General features: G+C 41.5%; 1 protein-coding gene across 5 annotated transcripts in view; it reads left to right on the forward strand.

The window, feature by feature from the left end:
- Positions 1-23,814, forward strand: part of LOC130095202 (echinoderm microtubule-associated protein-like 4) — a 136,031-nt gene that overhangs the window by 65,041 nt on the left and 47,176 nt on the right. For all 5 annotated transcript variants that reach the window (XM_056261892.1, XM_056261891.1, XM_056261888.1 and 2 more), the window contains exon 2: positions 10,124-10,303. In XM_056261892.1, coding sequence (XP_056117867.1) covers positions 10,124-10,303 — 180 coding nt within the window. The remainder of the gene's footprint in view (positions 1-10,123; positions 10,304-23,814) is intronic.

Genomic DNA, 23,814 nt, shown 5'->3' on the forward strand with positions numbered 1-23,814 from the left:
TATGTTGGTATGCTATTTGAACACAGCCATGGTCATTACTCCGGATTATTAGTCACATGGAAATATTATATGGTCAAGTTAAACGCGTTGCGTTTAGGGATGCAGTATTCCTTGCAGTGTATACTACATTTGAGCAAAAGCAGTAGGGTCATTTGGGTATGCTAGTATTCACAGTGTATTGCTTATTGTAAAACTAGTCTTTATGGTAGTTTTGAACCGCCAACGCCCAGAGTCTCTGTATGCAAATGTGTGCTTTCATATCTGTTACACATGTGAGTGTGTAATCCCCTGTGTGCAGACATGCTGACTTATTATGTATAATTAATTGTATTTTAATCGTGATAACATAAAAATGCATGCACCATGCAGGCCTGCAGCTCTCTGAACAGTTGCTTAGTCTTTTGAACATCAGCTAAATCTGTCCATAATCTAAGGACGGAGAGATGGTGGTGAAAACGCATGTCACAACATTGCTCTGTGCCTCTTATCATCGTCTAATCTCACACCCGGCCCCGTCCGTGTGTGTGAGTGTGTGTCGAGCCTCGGGACTTTACAGTGAACCATTAACATGAAGCTTCAGTGCTGTGTAGTTAATCATGTCTGTTACATGTCTGCTATTCTGCTGAAGACAGAGGAATCTCATTCATGAAGCTCCAGCCACACACACACACACACACACACACACACACACACACACACACACACACACACACACACACACACACACACACACACACACACACAGCCCTTCAAATCAGAATGACTGAGCAAAACCTTTGACTTAAAGAGGTATTTCCTCCCAAAATTAATTTTCTGTTAGAATTTCAGCCTCTTTTCTTCACAGAATCACAAGAGGTGACACTTGTCCATATAATGAAAGTCACATGGGTTTTAGAACAACACGAGGGCGAGTAAATGATGACAAAATATTCATTTTGGGGTGTTGTATTCCTTTATGACTTTCAGACAATTTCTGCAATCGATTTAGGGATTATGGAATCAACTTGTGAAGGTTAGATTTGAATATGAAAAAGGCTGGGTGAAATACATCATATTATTTTCAACATTGAGTCATTTTTGTAATGCAAATGAATTGAAATCAGGGTTTTGAATCGTTTCATTCAAACAGACAGTTTGATCCGATTCAAGTAAAACATAAAGACTCATTAATAAGGTCTTGGCATAAAAATAAGTCCATCCCTACTGAACGCTCTTTTGGTGAAGCTCATAACCTTGAGATGAGGGCAGAGCCCCGGATCTCTGTATGCTAATGTGTGCTTTTATATCTGTCACATGTGTGAGTGTGTAATCCCCTGTGTGTAGACATGCTGACTTATTATGTATAATTCATATTGCAAGCATGTAACAATGATACTCGGTCCCCAGACGTTGTCTGGAGCTGCGTGCGTGTGTGTGTGATTCTGTGTCACAAGTACATTTACAGTAGTCTTATAACCCACATCACCACAAAAAGAGAGGTTGGCTTTTTTGCTTTCTTCGGAAATGTAAAAATCTAGTTAGTATTCTGAATATCTCCTGTTAGATTTCAGGTTTAGTTGTGTGGTGCGAATCTAACTGAGAGTTGTTCATACAAGCGTAGTTGAGATTTCACCCCTCAGCGGAGGTGCGTCACTGCTTCTCTCTTGAAAACGAAGTGTAAGTGTAAAAGTGTCCATAAAGAAGTGTAAAAATATTTCAGTTTTTTCACTCTTAGCACCCACATCGTTGATGTCACTTCCTGTATGAGCTCACCTCTGCACAGACTCGGAGTGGTAAAAAAGGGAAGCTGTGATACTCTCTAAATTACTTCAAATAATACCATGGTATAATTTCATACAATTATTACCAAGATGCATTGTTGAAAAAATATGGTAACAGAAACATGAGTGTGGTCCTACTGTTTTCTTTGGACCATCTTTGAACCATCTCTTACATAAACATGCCTGAGTCGTTGAATAATCGAGGGTTCATTTTCACATTAGCAAAAAAAGTGCAAAAAAACAATATGCTTTTTCAATAAAACAACTATTGGTTTAAGTTGATATATTTTATCAGTGCAACACATCTGCTAGTTGCATTATTATAAAACACCATTTTGATATTACAAAGAAAGAGATGTTTTTCTGGTGAGCTTGTCAACTGTTTCAGACAAACTGTTTGCCACTGCATACACTGATTAAGTGCTACACTTACTCTATACCCTGTAGTGTAAAATATACCCTGAAAGAATATCAAAAGCCGCAGTCTAGATATTTAACAAATCAGCCCGATCTGAAGATCTCTTGTTTCCACTTGCAAATAAACAATATAGTTAATTTGGTCAAATTAGTGAAATCTCCCTTAAAGGCACAATATGTAAGATTTTTTCGCCACAAGAGGGCGCAGTTTCCAACAATAACAAAGGCGTAGGTTGATGACGCAGTGATGAGCTGAATGATAGGACTTGCTGTCAAGCTGATGGATCTAATAATGTTTATGGATGAGTGCAAACATTCATGTTTTTTAACATTACAGTGGTATGAAGCAGGTCGCGATTGCTAAAGAGACAGATATCACACGCGAGTCCCGCGGATATAAAGGAATAAGGACATTTAATTCTACCGAACTACCCGCAAGTGCTGGATTACTCACACAGGTCAGTTTATTAGACGAATTAAACTTGTGAGGGAACGCAGCGCTGCTTCACTTGGACTCGTGAAGCTCTGTCGAGTCCAAGTTAGTCGCGGACGCTAGCTCTCGGCATCTCAAAAACGCCACGCTGATATTGATCCTCATTTTAGTCCTCCTTGTTTGTCCCAAAGTCTGCTTGCCATGGTCTATGTTTGAAAGAAACAAGAACCGCGTGCCGCTAAACGTTACGCACTACGCAGTTGTCCACGTCTGTCGCCATGGTTACGTCATGGCTATCGCAGTACAAACGGAAACCGAGGATAGCGCGGATATTGCGTCAATGACAGGTGACATTTTTTTCCGGGACGGCCACTTATTTAAAATAGGAATTTCTCTGAAATAAAAAAATCTTTGGAGACTTTTGGGATATTGTAAGTACACAACTGCAGGAAATATATCACACTGTGCAAGTGAAATTTGGATATTTTATTACAAAATTCTTACATATTGTACCTTTAATCCTTTCTCATATTGATTCACACTCATATATATTAGGCGTGGGAGATCAAGATTCTCTCTCCAGTGACTTTGGATCGATTCTGAGCTTGGTTTTTAACCGCAGATGCGTGATGAATCTGCATGTGCTTTAGAGGCATCTCATGCTTTTATCACGCAGAATTAATGTAAACACAGTCAGTTATGTCTTAAGCGATTAGACAGGACAAAACATGTTATATTTCTAAATCTATCCCTAAACTAACCTTAACCCATATAGCTACCTTACAGTACTTTAAGATTACACTGTAAGTGAGTGTGTGTGAAATAAAGTGCAACCAAAAGCATGTATGATGTCCAAATTAAATTGGTATTACCAAAAAAAAAAAAAGAGCACAACGGTTCAATAGGGTCCAAACAGTACATGATAATTCTATAGTACTTTTCAAGTGTTCACTGAACATTTAGTTATGGCATGCATGTGAGTGTATAATAACCCTACTTCAGTTAAATGTTTTGACTTCTAAACCATATAAGACTCACACATACACTTAACCAGTTTAGACATGTGCAGCCTTGTGCTCTACTCCAGTTTACAAGTGTGCAAAGTGTTTTAATCATCATCTAACCCCGTCAGCGTGACTTTTTCTGCAATGTAAGAGACGTCTCTACTGCTTCACGAGGGTCGAGTCCAAACTAGTTCTGTGTGTGTGTGACCAGTCTATGCTTTCATCTAATCCTTATCTCGTACTCAGGAAGCGCGCAACTAAACACCACGGTAGATTATCAAGGCTATCTGTTATGAATAAGTGTTGCAAATGCTAAACATTAACAAGACACATCAATCAATGCTGGCGAACGTTGTGTTTGTGTGTGACTTGAGCCTGAATGTGTCTGATTGCACAACTGAGTCTTATCTCAGCTCCGAATCTGCCATTTAACCCTGAGGACTTCCTCCATGGACCTCCAGTCAGAATCAAGCATGCCAAAAACGCCTTACGAGCGTGCGATCTGGCCGCGCGCCACGGGACCGTCCTGCAGCGAGTCGAGGATCTCACTGGAGTTGTGTGTGTGAGTGTTTGCTGGCCTCTGGTCTGAGCATGGGACGTTAGCACATGTTTTATGCAAGATTAACCATTTCATTCTGAGGGAATGTGTGTTAGGTCGGAGGTGTGTGTGTGTGTGTGTTTAGGTGTACGTGCTGAAGGGGTGGGGGAGAAAACTGAGGAATGTGACAAGCTATTGTGAAATATGACATGTGCGCAGGCCTTCCTTCCTCTTGTAGCCTGCAAGGAATCATGGGTAGAAGTGTGGAGGAGGGCAGGTTTCTCCTCAGTTTAGGTGTACCCCAGTCTTGAGAAACCGTTGATATATTCGGTGGAGGTTACCTGGGGATACTCCGCCACCCTCAAACCCTCCCTTTCTCTGTCTTTTTAGCGCGCTCGCTCTGCCCTGTTTTTTTCCGTACGAACTGCCAGTATCAAACAACCTCCCAAAGCCATTTCCTCTCAAAGAAATGCATTGTGTTATTAACGTTTGCCCTCTCCATGTTTCCATGGGCCGCTGAGATAAGATGGTTTGAGAGGAAGGACCTGCAGACAGGGAGGAAACTGCGGGCAGGGAAAGCAAATGAAATATTGTGTCGTTTTGCTGCACTCCAGACTTTGGATTTTATTAAATACTTCCTGCAACCTTGAAATGTTTGCTTTGAATTTCTTGGTAAATTTTTTACTTGAATAAAACCGTTGTCTAGGTGACGTTGGTCTGTTCTTCTGTGTGTGTGTGTGTGTGTGTGTGTGTTGTTAACTTGTGAACATTCACTTATGTTCTGGTTCTTTAGGTCATTGGTTTTTGGCTCTGGACTACTCTACATCAGATTGTACTTTGGACAAGTGATAACTTTACGTATCAAAATTGCTAATCGTATCAAAGGGAATAATAATGGTGGTCACATTGACATTTTGCAAGCAAAAAGCTCACCGACGTCATTTTCAAACCAAGCTGCTTTCTGTTGGTTAATGTGGCGAATTCACACGACCAACTTGAACCTGTTGCGAAATCTGTGAAAAAATTTCCCAATCGTGTGGATTTCTATTGAGTTGACTGAATTTTCGAGATGGTCCTCACTGCAGGACACGAAATCCAGGGGGAGGAGTTGGATCCAGATCCAACTCCTCCCAGCTTACATATACCTAAACCTACCCATCTCCGCCCCCTGATCCCTAACTCCACCCCTAATCCTACCCATCTCTGCCCCCTGATCCCTAACTCCACCCCTAAACCACCTACCCATCTCCACCCCCTGATCCCTAACTCCACCCCTAAACCACCTACCCATCTCCACCCCCTGATCCCTAACTCCACCCCTAAACCTACCCATCTCCGCCCCCTGATCCCTAACTCCACCCCTAAACCTACCCATCTCCGCCCCCTGATCCCTAACTCCACCCCTAAAACTACCCATCTCCACCCCTGATCCCTAACCCCACCCCTAATCCTACCCATCTCTGCCCCCTGATCCCTAACTCAACCCCTAATCCTACTCAACTCCACCCCCTGATCCCTAACTCCACCCCTAAACCTACCCATCTCCGCCCCCTGATCCCTAAACCTACCCATCTCCACCCCCTGATCCCTAACCCCACCCCTAATCGTACCCAACTCCACCCCCTGATCCCTAACCCCACCGCTAAACCTACCCAACCCCACCCCCTGATCCTTAACCCCACCCCTAAACCTACCCATCTCCGCCCCCTGATCCCTAACTCCACCCCTAATCCTACTCAACTCCACCCCCTGATCCCTAACCCCACCCCTAAACCTACCCATCTCCGCCCCCTGATCCCTAACCCCACCCCTAATCGTACCCAACTCCACTCCCTGATCCCTAACCCCACCCCTAAACCTACCCAACCCCACCCCCTGATCCTTAACCCCACCCCTAAACCTACCCATCTCCGCCCCCTGATCCCTAACTCCACCCCTAATCCTACTCAACTCCACCCCCTGATCCCTAACCCCACCCCTAAACCTACCCATCTCCGCCCCCTGATCCCTAACTCCACCCCTAATCCTACCCAACTCCACCCCCTGATCCCTAACCCCACCCCTAAACCTACCCAACTCCACCCCCTGATCCTTAACCCCACCCCTAAACCTACCCATCTCCGCCCCCTGATCCCTAACTCCACCCCTAAACCTACCCATCTCCACCCCCTGATCCCTAACCCAACCCCTAAACCTACCCATCTCCACCCCCTGATCCCTAACTCCACCCCTAAACCTACCCATCTCCACCCCCTGATCCCTAACCCCACCCCTAAACCTACCCATCTCCACCCCTTAGATCTGGATCCAACTCAGCCCCCTGGATCTCGTGTACTGCAATGAGGTGCTACTGGAATTTTCCAATAAAAAATTCACTGAACAGTGTGATAAATGTGGCTGCACCTTTACAGTCAAACATTGACATTTATTAATCTAGACAATTTTTGTCTGCTGCTTTTTTTTTTAGCTTGTTAGTACAGACACATTTGCGCTAAAATATTGCATTTGAGGCCTTTGACTTTGACAACAAAACACAGCCAATGTTTTCTCCTTCCTTGTCAAGCTTGATACGCCTATTTATTTGAGCTATTCTAACTACTGTGAAAAAAAGGTGTAGGATTTCCTTTGAAACAATTTTCAATTGAAAATAGATAGTAAATGTCACAAATAGCTACAAAGAAATGGCAAGTAAAACACTGAATTAAGCATGATATTTGGAAATAGAAAGACTGAAATATTATTTTCTTGTAAGATGTTACCACCTCACCTTTACAGTGTATGCTATGCACAAAGCCCCTAAGGGGACATGATGATGGAAATGAATATCAGATGGAAAATAATATTTCAATGCTTTTGTGTTCCCCTGAGAAACTTTGCGTTTGCTGACAAACTGTTTACGTTGTCTCAAAGTATCCCTTCCCCCCCAAGAAGCCTTAAAATATAACTTTCCCCCCATCTCTTGTTTTTCTATCATCATGTCCCCTTAGGTACTCCATCGTTTAAGCATTTTAAAACACGCTAAGCAATTAATTTATGTTGCATGCCATACAGTATAAACTTATTTAACTAAACATCACTCTCAGGACAATAATCGCTCAGTGTGTACCCGGCTTAAAATGGTTTAATCTTCAATTGTAGCATGAGTTTAGCATTGTAAATCTTGTGAAAGCACAACCCCATATTAAGGTTTGATCTTCCAAAGAACAGCTCTACTCACTAGAAGCTGTATGTTGGACTCTGCCTCAGAAATAGTCTTCGTCGTCACTCTGCTTTTGGCTTCGCATCCTGATGTGGATCCTGAGGGAGGAATTCTGATCCCGATTTGTATCCTTCATTTGATGAATTACTGCTGCCATTATCAATCGCAAATAGACAAACACATTTTTACATCGAATTCAGCTGGCTATTCACGGGTGATATAGCAGCAGATATTCAGCACTGATTATTCTTTGAGATGTTGCAATAATCTGGCGACTTTAAAAAGGAAATTACGAAAACAAACAGCACAAAGGTAACAAATGGTGATCCACAGAGGCAGGAATGAGAGGGTTGAAATGCAGATCTGACAGACTGAGTCTCGATCAGTGGTTCGAGAGTCTCGGACTCTCGATGGCTTGGACGGCTCCAGGAGTTTGATTGAATCGTTTCTCTCTCCATGGTTGCGGTTGCCAGATTGGAGCGATTGATCTTTGTGCTAACAGCTAACTGTAAAGTGTGTTAGCTCAGCTGTTGGCGGAGGACCTAGCTAATGCACTTCGGCTTTTTGTCTAAAAATGGACTCTGGGTTAGAGTGCACAGAGAGTCCCTTTTTTGTAGGGATCAAATGGTTACCGATTGATGATGAACAACAATAAAGTTCATCAAATTAAAGCCGTATTTGATTACCACAGTATGCAACAGTCTCACACAGACACAGCGTGCAGTGTAGAATTTGAATGCACTGTTGAAAATTTTAATGTTAAAGTTAATGTGCATTCTAAAATCTAAACAATTCAGATAATAAGGTGTATAGAATTATCCACAGAGCAGATAAAATAACTATAATCATTTATCATTTTGATTCATTCCTTTTTCCTAAAGATGGTTTAAGGCTGAAATGTGTGGTTTATCATAATGCAAAAGTTTTTGTCCAAACTTTAATTGAACATGTAGTACATGTTATTTTGTAAGTCACAAAACCAAAATTTGCTTTTCATTTAAAGTCCAACCGTCATTGTTAATATTAGGATTTTAATGTTTATGCAAACAAAAAGTGCTGGTTTTATTAGTTTTTTGTTGGTTTTCGATATAAAACTTGGTGAAATGATTTTGTGAAAATGTTAGTGTTTATAAACGTGACATGAACATTTCAGACCATTTCAGCTCTGCTTTGTTGCTTGTATGATGTGTTCTGTTTGGATATGTACCTACTGACTTCCTGTTAGGTGTGTGTGTGTGTGTGTGTGTGAACCTCCTCCCCCTCACTGACCTGAAGACTGCAGGCTCCGTTATCATTAAGGCTAAATGTGGGGAATTTGACTGGATGTGCGGTGTGGTAATAGGCTTCTCGTATTTGCGCCCATGCGTTTTGTTTGTTCGAATTGTGTGTGGGTGAGAATGTGAGTACTTCCAGTGATTTATAAGTGGTGTAAAAATGTCCTACGGTCAGGTTTCAAGCTTGGATCCGAGATGTGTTGGTGTGTGTGTGAGTTTGAGTTGTTATATGGTATTTTATGCCCCTTAAACGAGCTAACCGCAGCTGAGAATGCTGAGCCTCCTCCATCAGGGAACCAGTCCAGCAATCAAAGTCCCAACCACAGTAACGCCTGGCAGCCCGAGCCCATCCAGAACCCAGCACTGATGCTCTCTAATGCTGCAGAACCAGGAATACTGATGACCTTCTGCGGCAAACAAACGCTTAAGGATAGTTCACCCCAAAAGCAACATTATTCTCAGCCTCGTGCCATTCCAAATGACTTCCTTCTTCTATGACACATTTTGTCATATATCTGTCTCAATATTTTTTTTTTTTTGGTCCATACTGTAAAAGTCAAAACTGTTTGGCCACCAGAATTCTTCAAAATATCTTCTTTTTTGTTTCCCACAGAAGAAAGACATAAGATCTAGATTTTCAGTGTTCATATTCTCTGACTAGCAGGAGAGCCAATGAAACCAGAGGAAAGAGTCGAGGCTGAATGCATAAAAATGGCATTTGCTCACTGCGGATTTAATCTGTAACTGATCTCTCACGGTCTCATTCATATTGTTCTGTGCATAAACGGCCGCTAGCTCTTTCTCCGTGTTGTTTGTTGACATTGCTGGTGTCTGGTCTTCAGGATTGGGAAAGCTCAGTTGTTACGTATCGATGGCAAATGTGCTTTGAAGAACGGCTATATGGGCCGTGTGTTCGCTGACTTCTGTGCATATTCATCTAGACTACAGAGGATTGTTTTAAATCAACACTACAGTAGGAGAGTTCTGTGGAATAGTTTACACTTTCATTTGCTGAAATAACCCAGAGAAGAGTGATTTATATCAGAGTGAATGGAACGAAATATATGTATGTCTGTCTGTATCAGTGATTATTATGTTTCTAGCATGTTATATATTTGGCAACCGTTCTTCTAACCCTAATTGATGGTTGTCTTAAACCACCATGTGTGAAGACACATCATGGCCATATTCCAGGATGACAATGTCATCAGGTTTAAACTGTGAAAGAATGGAGCATGAGCATGAAGAATTATTTCTCCTCTGAGTCCAGACGCTAAATCCACTGAAAGTGTTTGGGATGTGCTGGAGGAGGCTTTACAGAGTGCTGGACTCTTGCATTGACAATACAAGATCCTGAGCAAACATTGATGCACCTCTTGATGGAAATAAATGTTTTGATGTTATTTCCATCAAGAGGTGCATACACTTTTGGTCAAGATCTTGTACTTCAGTACTCTCTGATGAGAAATGCATCTCTCTCTCTCTCTCTGTCGGGCAGATGACAGCATCTCAGCGGCGAGCACCTCAGACGTGCAGGACCGGCTGTCGTCTCTGGAGCTGCGGGTCCAACAGCAGGAGGACGAGCTGACGGTGATGAAGGCTGCGCTGGCAGATGTGCTCAGACGTCTGGCTCAGTCCGAGGACGCCACCGCTGCCAAGAAACAGCAGAGCAGCAAAGGTAACCTTGTGTGTGTGTGTGTGTGTGTGTGTGTGTGTGTGTGCCTCCAGTGATCCTCACACTGTTTACACGGAGGAAGTGTAGGAGCGCAGCCAGACCAGGATCTGTTAACAGTTTCAATCCAGCCTTGACCCGAGGCGCTGAACGGTCCCATTTGAATAGCAGCTGTGTGTGTGTCAGTGTGTGAACGCGCGCGTGTGTGTGTGAGAGCGTGTGATCTTGGGGGCTGCTTGAGGGAAGGCATTTTAATGTTTGACCATTAAAACTGACTTCACTTTGTTCTCTGTTTAACACACCGTATAAAACACTGGCTGCCTCCTGCCCCATTTCTCTCTCTCTCACACACACACACACACACACGTATGCAGCGAGCACATGCAAGAGACTTGTAGAGACTTACGTACGGTAAGTCATTCAGTGGTTGAGAGTGAGGCGCTAACTAAACATTGCACTGTGTGTTTGAGCGGCCCAGTGTTGACAGCTGACTCAGCCAATGACGCTCGAGTTTGGAGCGGGTACCGTTTTTTTTTTTTTTTTTAATATATATAAGCAAAACAGTATGCATAAGTATTATAAGTATCCATATGTGTTTTTTTCCAAGTAGTTTGTTACATTGTCATCCCATGACCTCGTAAGCAGGGCCGTCGGCGGGGTTTCATGATCACTGAGGTCCCAAACTTGATCTAGTGAAGGGATGCCACAGAAAAAAAAGATTTCTCTGATCTACATATGTGCATTTTAAGACATTTGAAGGCCATAAAGATTGGATAACAATGGCTTTAAAAGCATGTCAGTGAGCAGTAGCTCTCTCTCCTCATCTCCATCACTCTTCCTTTCTCTCAGTCTGCTAGCCTGGTTAAAACCAGAGCATTCTCAGTTGTAACTGAGTTATGGTCTGGCAAAGCGTCATAGACAAATCATTTCCAGAGGGGCGTCACCAACGGACGTCGCGGATAGACCTAAACCCAATCAGAGCGATGAAGGAGATGACGTATGCAGAGCAGCGGAGAAACATCTCCAAGTGTTGTTCTTTGCTCGGTTTTTAAGTCAAGTCACCTTTATTTATATAGCGCTTTTTACAATACAGATTGTATCAAAGCGCTTCACAGTGATAACATGAGAACAATATAACAAAGTTTGTTTCTAAAAGAAAACTGCGTCAACGTCCACCTTAAGTAAGGCAGATCAATAATATTATTGAATATTAAATGTCCCCAACTAAGCAAGGCAAAAGCCAAGGCAACAGTGGCAAGGAACCAAAACTCCATCAGGTGACAGAATGGAGAAAAAAACCTTGGGAGAAACCAGACTCAGTCGGAGGGCCAGTTCTCCTCTGGCCAACGAAGGAACAGTGCATGATTCGGGCAGCATTACAAGTCAGATTGGATCGGAACATTTAGAGTATTTATCCATTTCCATCTTTTGGAAGTCCAAGTAATCACGCCGGTATTAAGACGAGTTGTTGAGGATCAGTGCCGTCCACCATAAAGAGTCCATATCGCCCGTGTTGAGTCGTCACTTCACAGGCTTTGTGATTGGAGCATCTGAAGTCTCCGTGAGAGGCTGGATACAAACTGGAGCTGACGAACGCCATTTTCTCGGGACTCGCGTCCCGAGATAACAGCAGAAAAGCAAAAAGCGAAAATTATTAGCGTAGCTGCTGTTCATAATGAAATAACAAAAAGGAAACGTTCAAATGGCTTAAAACAGACGCGATAGCTGATTGGAACGAGTGATGTTCGACGGCGGCATCCATCTTTGTAATGTAGGCTACAAAATCTGCTTCAAAATCCCAGCGCTGTCGTCATCGTGTAAAGCCCGCCCCAACGTTTCTGATTGATGCCGCGATTTCGGCGAATTGGAAATGGCCTTGAATGAGCTCTTTGCCAGACTAACTTTCAGAGCAAATCTAAATTTGCCGGAAGTTGTCTGGGTTTTCCCAGGCTATCAGTCTGCTTATCTTGCCCTGTCTCTTCCCCTCCTTTGACGTTTAGTCTTTTCATTGTCCTCTGTGTCGGCGAAGCAAGTAAACATAGGGTCAACTGATATTTGTGTTTTATGAATCATTAGAAAAGTTAATTTACTGAAGGCTACCAGAAAAGCTATAACTAACTTTATTAAATTAATTCACAATACTGTATGTACACATTCATTATTAATCTAATGCCTAATATGATGAAAACGGCTTTGTTAATGTTTCTTGTCCTCTCACATTGACAGTATATAGGCTTATTTTCAATTAAAAATGGCGAAATTAGATTATTATTATTATTTTTGTCGGTCGTTTAACATTTCTATCATAAAACAGCTCAGTTTAGCTACTTGCATCGTGTCTCGCACTTTTTGACCTTCACTATCCCATGAAGCCACGAGAGAAGATTTATAAATGGCGGTGACACGACGCAACTGACGTCGTAGGTCACATGACTGTGACGACACGGCGGATGTAGTACGTCCAGAATACATTAAAGTCCCTGTAAAGGCAATTCTAAAAAAAAAATCTAAACCCATTATAAATGTTAGAAATGTATTGATAAAACATATTATAAAGACTGTGAACTGTGAAGTACTGAATTGTGGAGTTAGACCGTTAAACAGTTTTTCACCATTGCTATTTTCCGGATTTTTTGGGCGGGGCTAAAACGGGGCTCGATGACGCACTGGAGCCCATGAGCTCCTGGACACGCCCCTACTTGATGACGCACTGAGGCCACTGAGCTCCTGGACACGCCCCTACTTGATGACGCACTGGAGCCCATGAGCTCCTGGACACGCCCCTACTTGATGACGCACTGGAGCCCCTGAGCTCCTGGACACGCCCCTACTTGATGACGCACTGGAGCCCCTGAGCTCCTGGACACGCCCCTACTTGATGACGCACTGGAGCCCATGAGCTCCTGGACACGCCCCTACTTGATGACGCACTGGAGCCCCTGAGCTCCTGGACACGCCCCTACTTGATGACGCACTGGAGCCCATGAGCTCCTGGACACGCCCCTACTTGATGACGCACTGGAGCCCCTGAGCTCCTGGACACGCCCCTACTTGATGACGCACTGGAGCCCATGAGCTCCTGGACACGCCCCTACTTGATGACGCACTGGAGCCCCTGAGCTCCTGGACACGCCCCTACTTGATGAAGCACTGGAGCCCATGAGCTCCTGGACACGCCCCTACTTGATGACGCACTGGAGCCCATGAGCTCCTGGACACACCCCTACTCGATGACGCACTGGAGCCCATGAGCTCCTGGACACGCCCCTACTTGATGACACACTGGAGCCCCTGAGCTCCTGGAAACACCCCTACTTGATGACGCACTGGAGCCCATGAGCTCCTGGACACGCCCCTACTTGATGACGCACTGGAGCCCATGAGCTCCTGGACACGCCCCTACTTGATGACGCACTGAGGCCACTGAGCTCCTGGACACGCCCCTACTTGATGACGCACTGGAGCCCCTGAGCTCCTGGACACGCCCCTACTTGATGACGCACTGGAGCCCCTGAGCTCCTGGACACGCCCCTACTTGATGACGCACTGGAGCCCATGAGCTCCTGGACACGCCCCTACTTGATGACGCACTGGAGCCCCTGAGCTCCTGGACACGCCCCTACTTGATGACGCACTGGAGCCCATGAGCTCCTGGACACGCCCCTACTTGATGACGCACTGGAGCCCCTGAGCTCCTGGACACGCCCCTACTTGATGACGCACTGGAGCCCATGAGCTCCTGGACACGCCCCTACTTGATGACGCACTGGAGCCCCTGAGCTCCTGGACACGCCCCTACTTGATGACGCACTGGAGCCCATGAGCTCCTGGACACGCCCCTACTTGATGACGCACTGGAGCCCCTGAGCTCCTGGACACGCCCCTACTTGATGACGCACTGGAGCCCATGAGCTCCTGGACACGCCCCTACTTGATGACGCACTGGAGCCCATGAGCTCCTGGACACACCCCTACTCGATGACGCACTGGAGCCCATGAGCTCCTGGACACGCCCCTACTTGATGACACACTGGAGCCCCTGAGCTCCTGGAAACACCCCTACTTGATGACGCACTGGAGCCCATGAGCTCCTGGACACGCCCCTACTTGATGACACACTGGAGCCCCTGAGCTCCTGGAAACACCCCTACTTGATGACGCACTGGAGCCCATGAGCTCCTGGACACACCCCTACTCGATGACGCACTGGAGCCCATGAGCTCCTGGACACGCCCCTACTTGATGACGCACTGAGGCCACTGAGGCTGGCTCCTCCCCTAACAATAGAGCACATTCACATCAGTTTGGCGCTCAATCGCGAGTCACTGTCAGTACTATTAGTTACTACCGTTACTACAGCCTACAGTTTGCTAGCTAGCTATGCCTTCGACACGGAAATGCGTAGGCTACCTGGATGCGATCATGTACAAAACAGATCGGTGTCTTTATTTAAATTTCCTAAAAACGATCACATCAAGAAGAAGTGGATTAATTTTGTGAAGAGCCAACCTTGATGGAGAGCTGAGGATCACCACCAACACCCGCCTCTGTAGTGATCATTTTACACGGGATAGTTTTATAAACTTTGGTCGGAGACAACTGGGATTCACTGATAATCCGCTGTTACTGGTGAATGGGGCCGAACCGACTATCTCCTGCCTCGGCCTTCATCCTCCCGTCGTGAAAGCAGTATCACTAATATCACCGTCAGCAGCTTGCCCGCGAGTGGGCGTGGTTTCAGCGCAGCCAGCGGACACGCCCCCAGCGTTTGAGAGCAGAGAATAATACTCATTTTTGCAAGATTTTGATAGCTTATTTTATGTTTCATTCAGCTTATTTTATTCATTCAAATTTGGCTGGGTGGCTAATAACACATTTTTCTGTGGTGTGACAAACTCAGAACACATACTTAATTTTGGCTTTACAGGGACTTTAATACTACACATTCATACTTTATAGAACATACTTTTTAAACTTTTTTTACAGTATGCTCTGTGATTTTGGATGCAGCGAATGCCACATGTGCTAGCCTTCACGTCAAAACTGAAGTGTACATACTCTGGGTTCAGGCTTTATTGTCATTAGCATCTGGTTTAGCACACATCTTCACATTTTCTCTAAATTATGCTTTATTAACATTTAATAAACGGCAGGAGCACGTTCAATTAATCCATCCAATCAGCATGAGACTTACCTCTGATCCACGATCAGAGGTAAACCTTACCTTACCTTATTATTTCCAGCATCCCCTCCTCACTCTCACTCCTAACCCAGCCAGGCATGTGGGGTGGGGGGGTACTCTGTGTTCGGGCCAAAATCCAGACAAGCTCCCTCCCTTCGGACAGCACACCAAATACGCATATCCTGTCCTATATCTGATCATATGTAAGTGCAAACAAAGACATACCATTGTGCTCAAACGTTTACATGCACATATATTTTTGCAGTCCCTCTTATAAAAAAAGGGCTTGTAAACGACGTAACGACAGTGGACGAATGAAGAGAATGAATTATTGTGCATATGAGGACAGCTGGAGAATCTGGCAGTGTGTAATCCTCTTCCATTCACTGTGGGATCTGCAGTGGTGTGTGTCCCGGAGAACACTTTCACACCAGCAGTGTGTTTCAGTGACGCCTCACACACCCGTCCATGACTGGACTGAAGATGCGGTCGCTCTAGTCCTCATGTTCCAGTCAGAAATCATTCACACAGATTTCCATTTGTATGTCAGATGATAGGCTTTGGGAAAATAGATTTGACTAATTGTACTTTTTAATTGTATCCGATTGGACCAACAGACAGATGAATGAATATTTTACGCCAGCACTAACAAAGGGCAACATTTCTTGAAAATGAAATATTAAGAGCAGAACAAAAACAGAACAATTTATATTCATTATATAAAATTTCCATGACTTTAGAAGATTTTGCTCAGATTTTTCCAGGCCTGAAGTTCCTTGTTATTACTAAGATGCAGACTTGGGGTAGGTAGCATTATCTTTATTATGGTTTTATTATACATTTTATACATACAATAGTTTAGAATAATTTCAGATTTATGTTTTTGAAAAAAGTCTATTATGCTTACCAGGCTGCATTTTTTTAATGAAAAATACAGTATTATGTATTATGCAATATTGTTATTCATGTGATCAAAGCTGTATTTTCAGCATCAGTCTTCAGTGTCACATGATCCTTCAGAAATTATTATGATATGATGTTTTGCTGCTCAGGAAACATTTCTGATTATTAGTGTTGAAAACCATTTTGCTGCTTCATATTTTTGTGGTAACCATCATACATTACCATTTAAAAGTTTGGGATAAGAAAGATGGAAATTAATAATTTTATTCAGAAAGGATGCATTAAAATCACAGTCAAGACATGTATAATGTTACAAAAGAGTTATATTCCTAACAAATTAATCAAAGAATCCAGAACTAAAATGATTATGGTTTCCACAAATTATTAAGCAGCAAAAACTGTTTTCAACATAGATAATAATAAGAACCATTATTAATAATTAAGGACCAAAAATAATGGATAATTATGAGTCCTAAATCAGCATGTTAGAATGGACTAGAGTAACGATGCTGAAAATTCAGCTTTGCATCACCGGAATAAATTGCATTATACAATATATTCAAAAATAAATCAATTATTTTAAATTGTAATATTATTTCACAATATTACTGTTTTTATTGTATTTTTCAACACATAAATGTTGCATTGGTGAGCAGAAGAGACTTCCAAAACATAAAAAAAATCCAAATTATTCCAAACCTTTATTTTATTTTATATTATACATATTATTACTTTTTTATATAAATATTCCAAAAGAGGGAGAAAAGAAAAATAGCCTAGAAATAATTTTACCAAATGAAAAGAAAGAAAAACAATTCTGAGTCGGTGAGCAATGAAAACAGGGCAGAACGAAAGCAAGCAAACACAATCCGAACCCAAGCCCTGCACAGCGAGTGCCAGACAGAACCATCAGAAGACGCCAGCACACACACACACACACACACACACACACTACTCATTCTTATTATGACTGTTTTCCACATGTTACAGTAATAGTCATCAAAGCTGGAGGCTAATTGCCAAAATAAACCTCAAAATAATGAAACTATTTATTTTAAGCATAAAGACTCGATCATTACTAAAAAGACGTAAGTCGTAAGATGAATGACATCATCTCTCCTGACTTCTTTTCTATTGTACTTTTTTTTTTATATACATGAAAATTATCAATACTAGATTTTTAATATGTGGTGCTTTCATTGTGAACATTGTGGCATATTTTTAAAACAAAAGATGGTGCATTCATACTTAAAACTATCAATCTGGGCTTCAAACGGCAACTATTTGAATTCGACACAATGCTTTGAATCTCAAAATGGTTCTTATAGATCATATTTTAATAATTCAGAGCCTGATAGAATATATATTAAGCAGTTTCAACTTAGTCCTGCTGTCACAATATTGTCTTTGCCGTATAACCTACTGTTAATTTTTTTAAAGAAAATACTTTTATTTAGCAAGCATGCATTAAAGACATGCAGTGTAGACGTTTATAATATTACAAAAGATTCGTTTCAAATAAACCCTGAACTTACAACGAATAAATAGAATAGAAGTCATCATGGTTTCAACTATTTTCAACATTGATAATAATGTTTTTGAGCATCAAATCATCATATTAGAGTGATTTCTGGAGGATCATGTGACACTGAAGACTGGAGTAATGCTGATAATTCAGCTTTGATCACTAGAATAAATTACATTTTAGCATATTCACATCGAAAACAGTCTTTTTAAATTGTAATAATATTTCGCAAAATTGCTGTTTTTACTGTATTTTACAGCCTTGGTGAGCAGGAGAGGCTTCTTTCAAAAACACAAACTCTCACCAACCCAAAACTTTTGAATGATAGTGTATAAATTAGGAGTTATTAACATTAAATGTTTATTACATTCAAATGTGCTTTTCTGTATGACCATATATGCAACACTTTACGTGCAATTGGTGTAATACAATAATAGTAATAACAACACTTTTTTTTTTTTTTTTTTTTTTATCTAAATATTTTTTATAAAAAAAAATATATATTTATTTTAAATATTGCTGTGCTGGTTCTCATTTTTCTCTCTCTTTTCTCTTCCCACTGCCCATATTTTCTCGCTGTGCCCTTCATGGCCCATTATTCTCCTTCAGTTCTCATTGGTTCTCAGCATGTTGATGTGAGTTTCAAGGCTGACTCACTGCTCAATCCCATATCTATTCCCCCTCATTTCCCATAATCCCCCACATTAGGATCTTTCCCCAAACTCTCACTCTTTCCACTCCAGTCGTCTCCCAAACCTCAGTCTGTCCTGATCCAGCTGCTCTCGGGACGGTATCTGTGATTCACGGAGGAGAAGTGTTCCCGCTCGCCGCTGATGTATCGCTTTTGCAGTTAATATGATAAATATTGATGGGCAACTCGCGAGATGTGTGTGTCAGTACGGCAGTGGGCTTTATTTTGGCTGTTACTGGAGTGTTTTTATTGGTAATAAGAGTGTCTTGTTTCATATGAAGAACACTGAATGTGATTAAGGATGACTTTACCTTTACATGCTGCAATTCTGTGCTGTATTTTAAGCATGAGAGGATGGAGAATGCCAGTGGTTTTTGGAGACAAACAGGCTTCTGATGGAAGGCAGATATATCCTCGGTTTCCTGTTGGAGTTGGGTCACACAGGGACTTCCTGTGAGGCTGTGCTGACTAGACGCACACACACACACACACACACACACACACACACACGTTACAGTATAGTGTAGTACAGTTGTGTACTCAGGAAGAAGTCATCTTATGCTTGAATGCTCAAACTTGAAAGCCATCTCGCTGAACACACACACACACACACATTCATTATTTATTTGATCTAAACAGCATGATCTGTCGTGACAGGATGAAGGATTAATGGGATAGTTCATCCAAAACTGAAAATGATCCCATAATTTATTCACCCTCAATTTTTCCTAGGTGTATATGACTTCCTTCTTTCAGCCAAACACCATCGGAGTTATATTAAAAAATATCCTGGCTCTTCCCAGCTTTATAATGGCAGTGAATGGTACCGGAGATTTTGAAGCCCCAAACAGTGCATCCATCATTCATAAAAGTAATCCATACGACTCCAGGGGGTTAATAAAGGCCTTCTGAGGCGAAGCGTTTCTGTAAGAAAAATATCCATATTTATAACTTTATAAACTATAATCCCTGGTTTCCGTACATGAGTCGAGTTACGGCGTATGATGGATGCTTGATTGATTGTTTTATTAAATATTTTGGCTAATTTTCAACTATCAGTAATTTGGACAAAATGTAATATGACTTTTGTTAAAACTTATCCTTTCCCCACTTTTTTTTGTACCTGTAATCCTGGTTAAATTATTATTGTTACTATTATTAGTATTATTATTACAATAGCTCAAACAGTACAGCATAGCACTAGCAATGGCAAGATCATGGGTTTGATTCCCAGGAAGTGTGCGATGTGAGTTGATTTTACCAAATGCATATACACTCACCTAAAGGATTATTAGGAACACCATACTAATACTGTGTTTGACCCCCTTTCGCCTTCAGAACTGCCTTAATTCTACGCGGCATTGGTTCAACAAGGTGCTGAAAGCATTCTTTAGAAATGTTGGCCCATATTGATAGGATAGCATCTTGCAGTTGATGGAGATTTGTGGGATGCACATCAAGGGCACGAAGCTCCCGTTCCACCACATCCCAAAGATGCTCTATTGGGTTGAGATCTGGTGACTGTGGGGGCCATTTTAGTACAGTGAACTCATTGTCATGTTCAAGAAACCAATTTGAAATGATTCGAGCTTTGTGACATGGTGCATTATCCTGCTGGAAGTAGCCATCAGAGGATGGGTACATGGTGGCCATAAAGGGATGGACATGGTCAGAAACAATGCTCAGGTAGGCCGTGGCATTTAAACGATGCCCAATTGGCACTAAGGGGCCTAAAGTGTGCCAAGAAAACATCCCCCACACCATTACACCACCACCACCAGCCTGCACAGTGGTAACAAGGCATGATGGATCCATGTTCTCATTCTGTTTACGCCAAATTCTGACTCTACCATCTGAATGTACTTATTTTACAATAAATAGTAATATTGATAAATAGATAGATATGTTTATCTGTAAGATGGTTTTATCTTCTTGACTGTATTGTTATTAGCACGTCTAATGCAAAAGCCGAATAGAAGTTAATTTGCTCCAAATAATGTTGAATCAGTTGATTTATCAAAATAATTGTTCAGTGTAACTGTAGCCAATAGGAGTGAACCATCAGCTCTGTTGGTCTCATTTTACCATGTTTAAATCCGTTCCACTAAACTCTGCAGATTTGCCCATAAAATCAGCATAGAAAAATATACAATATATATGAGGTTAGAGCTATTTTTTTAATCTAAGCATAAACCAAGAGAAGTAGATAATTAATATCTTGTTAAAATTGTTTATTAAATATGTATAAACATCCTGATTCAGTTTTTAAACCTGGCCGAGGGTAATTCTGGACCAGGCATTAATGTGAGCGGTAGTTGTTTTGTTGAGTCAATCACGCACGTCACACACATTCTCTTCGCGGTCTGATGAGGTCAGCCACACACTGTGTGTTTTTGTTGTGGGCTAATGGAGCGTGAAACAGAGCCATGTGGTTCTGACATCGCATCGCCGCCTCCTGATAATATACACACGCGCGCCGCACGCGTGCCCTGGAGAGAAACTATCATCTGAATCCTGCACTCTGAGAGCAGAGGTCAAGAGAAGAGGGTTTTATATAGCACAGCTGATGCAAACCATTGCAATCATGGCACTGGAGTTTAGCGTGAGAATCCCACAGCAAGCTCAGGCTGTTCTGTAGCGTTACACGACAACCACAGGAAAGACTAACTATCCAGACATCTGAGATTCTTTTCTAATTCCATTTATTTTTTGCATAACATTGTATACTAAATACAAAGCTTTTGATTGTCTTAACCACAATGTTTTTGGTCAGGAAATTGGCCAAATTTAAGCAAAAGCCATTGCTGTCTCAGAAAAACCTCAAAGACAGAATGAAGTTTTTGGCTAGTGTGTGAAGTGATGAATCACACTGAAACACGTGTCTTCAAAGTTCTGCTGAGAAATATAATAATAAATGCATGTCTACCACAGTGAAGCCTGGAGGAAGAGCTGCTGTTCGGTGAGCTACTTTACTGTGAAACGTGTTCCCTAAAAAAATCTGCTATATATATATATATATATGTAAGCTCGATTTACAATTCGATTCGATTTCCCCCCCCTTCCATTTAAAACAAAATAACTGCAAACTGTAAATATATTTTAAAAATATATATTTATTGTATTTCATTAAAGTGCATCAACATAAACAAAATTGCAAAGGCAAACCCTTTCTCTAACTGAAAAGTCACTGTGCAGTGTGCAACAAAGATTTGTTCAACATCCAAATTATTTATACTGTATTTGGATTGAGCTAATAAAACAACCAAAAATCCTGAGGTAACTCTTAGTTGAATTGAACATGTAAACAGTAACACCGGGAACCCTGAAGGAAGATTTGGCGAATGCAAAATGTATGTACGCTATACTGAAGAGGGGGAGAGAAAAAATAAAAAAAATCTATTTTTTTTGAAAATATGAATCGATTTGACCTACCAACTCGGTTTTTAAATCAAATCGATTTTTTCCCAGCCCTACTTGGTGTTGAAAATTAGCATTTGTGCTAAAACACTTAAACAAATGCCTATAAATAAATAAATACTTCGGAGTGCAGGAGAATACTGCAGAATGTCTTGCTTCCCACAAATGAAAGAGGAATGATCAGATGTTATTTTTCAGCAAGACAATGCTCCTGCCCATATTGCAAAGACAAAAGAAGTCATGTTTAGGCCTGGTCAGAGTCCAGATTTGAACCCTATAGTGAATATTTGGTCTCACGTTAAACTCAAAGAACTGGACGATGTCCTCATGAACTGTTTGAGTGGAACAACACTGACTCTTCTTCCGGTCTGCAAGTTGGGAAGGCTTTTCCGTGCCACGTTACCTTTTTCACAGCATTTGCGCAATTCTTGCTAATTTCCTGACCAGTGACTTGTGATTAAAATGGTTAAGACCATTAAAAGACCATTATTTTGCCATTTTCGTCTTGGCCTTGTTTTGCCCAGGAGTGTACAGTAGAATAATGTATTCAAAATCAGGTTCAAATGCAAAACAAATCTCAGGTTTTCATTGTGGTCTGGTTTTTTGGACCCCACTGTGTGTTAAGAAAAGTTTAGGGTTGGTATGTTTTATTTTTTGTCGTTTATGCTCACCAAGGCTGCGTTTATTTAATTAAATACAGCTTAAAGCTGTGAAATTTTATTACAATTTAAAATAGATTTTTTCTATTGTAATTTATTTTAAAATGCAATTTATTCCTATGTTCAAAACTGATTTTTCAGCATTACTCCAGTCTTCAGTGTCACATGATCCTTTAGAAATCATTCTAATATGATGATTTGATGATCAAGAAACATTTATGAATATTATCAATGTTAAAAACAATTGCGCTGCTTTTTGTCATACTTTTTTTCTTTTAGTATTCTTTGATGAATAGAAAGTTCAAATGAACCACAAAATGTGAATTATTTTAACAAAATAAGAAGGATCATACAAACTGCATGTTATTTTGTATTTAGTACTGTCTTGAACAAGATATTTTACATTAAATATGCTTAATACATATAGATATAGTCCGCAAGACAAAAAAATTAGCTACATTTATAAAAATGACCCGTTCCAATGTTTACATACGCTTGATTGTTAATACTGTGTGTCGTTCCCTGGATGATCCACAGCTGTTGTCATGTTTTGTGATGGCTGTTCTTGAGTCCCTTATTTGTCCTGAGCAGTTAAACTGAACTGTTCTTCAGAAAAACCCTTCAGGTCCTGCAAATTCTTCAGTTTTCCAGCATCTTTTGCATATTTGAACCTTTTCCAGCAATGACTGTATGATTTTGAAACGTGTGTATATATATATAATTATATATATATACACTCACCTAAAGGATTATTAGGAACACCATACTAATACTGTGTTTGACCCCCTTTCGCCTTCAGAACTGCCTTAATTCTACGTGGCATTGATTCAACAAGGTGCTGAAAGCATTCTTTAGAAATGTTGGCCCATATTGATAGGATAGCATCTTGCAGTTGATGGAGATTTGTGGGATGCACATCCAGGGCTCGAAGCTCCCGTTCCACCACATCCCAAAGATGCTCTATTGGGTTGAGATCTGGTGACTGTGGGGGCCATTTTAGTACAGTGAACTCATTGTCATGTTCAAGGAACCAATTTGAAATGATTCGAGCTTTGTGACATGGTGCATTATCCTGCTGGAAGTAGCCATCAGAGGATGGGTACATGGTGGCCATAAAGGGATGGACATGGTCAGAAACAA

Source organism: Rhinichthys klamathensis, unplaced genomic scaffold (assembly GCF_029890125.1).
Source record: "Rhinichthys klamathensis goyatoka isolate OS25496 unplaced genomic scaffold, OSU_Roscu_1.1 h1tg000188l_1, whole genome shotgun sequence".
Lineage (NCBI taxonomy): Eukaryota > Metazoa > Chordata > Actinopteri > Cypriniformes > Leuciscidae > Rhinichthys > Rhinichthys klamathensis.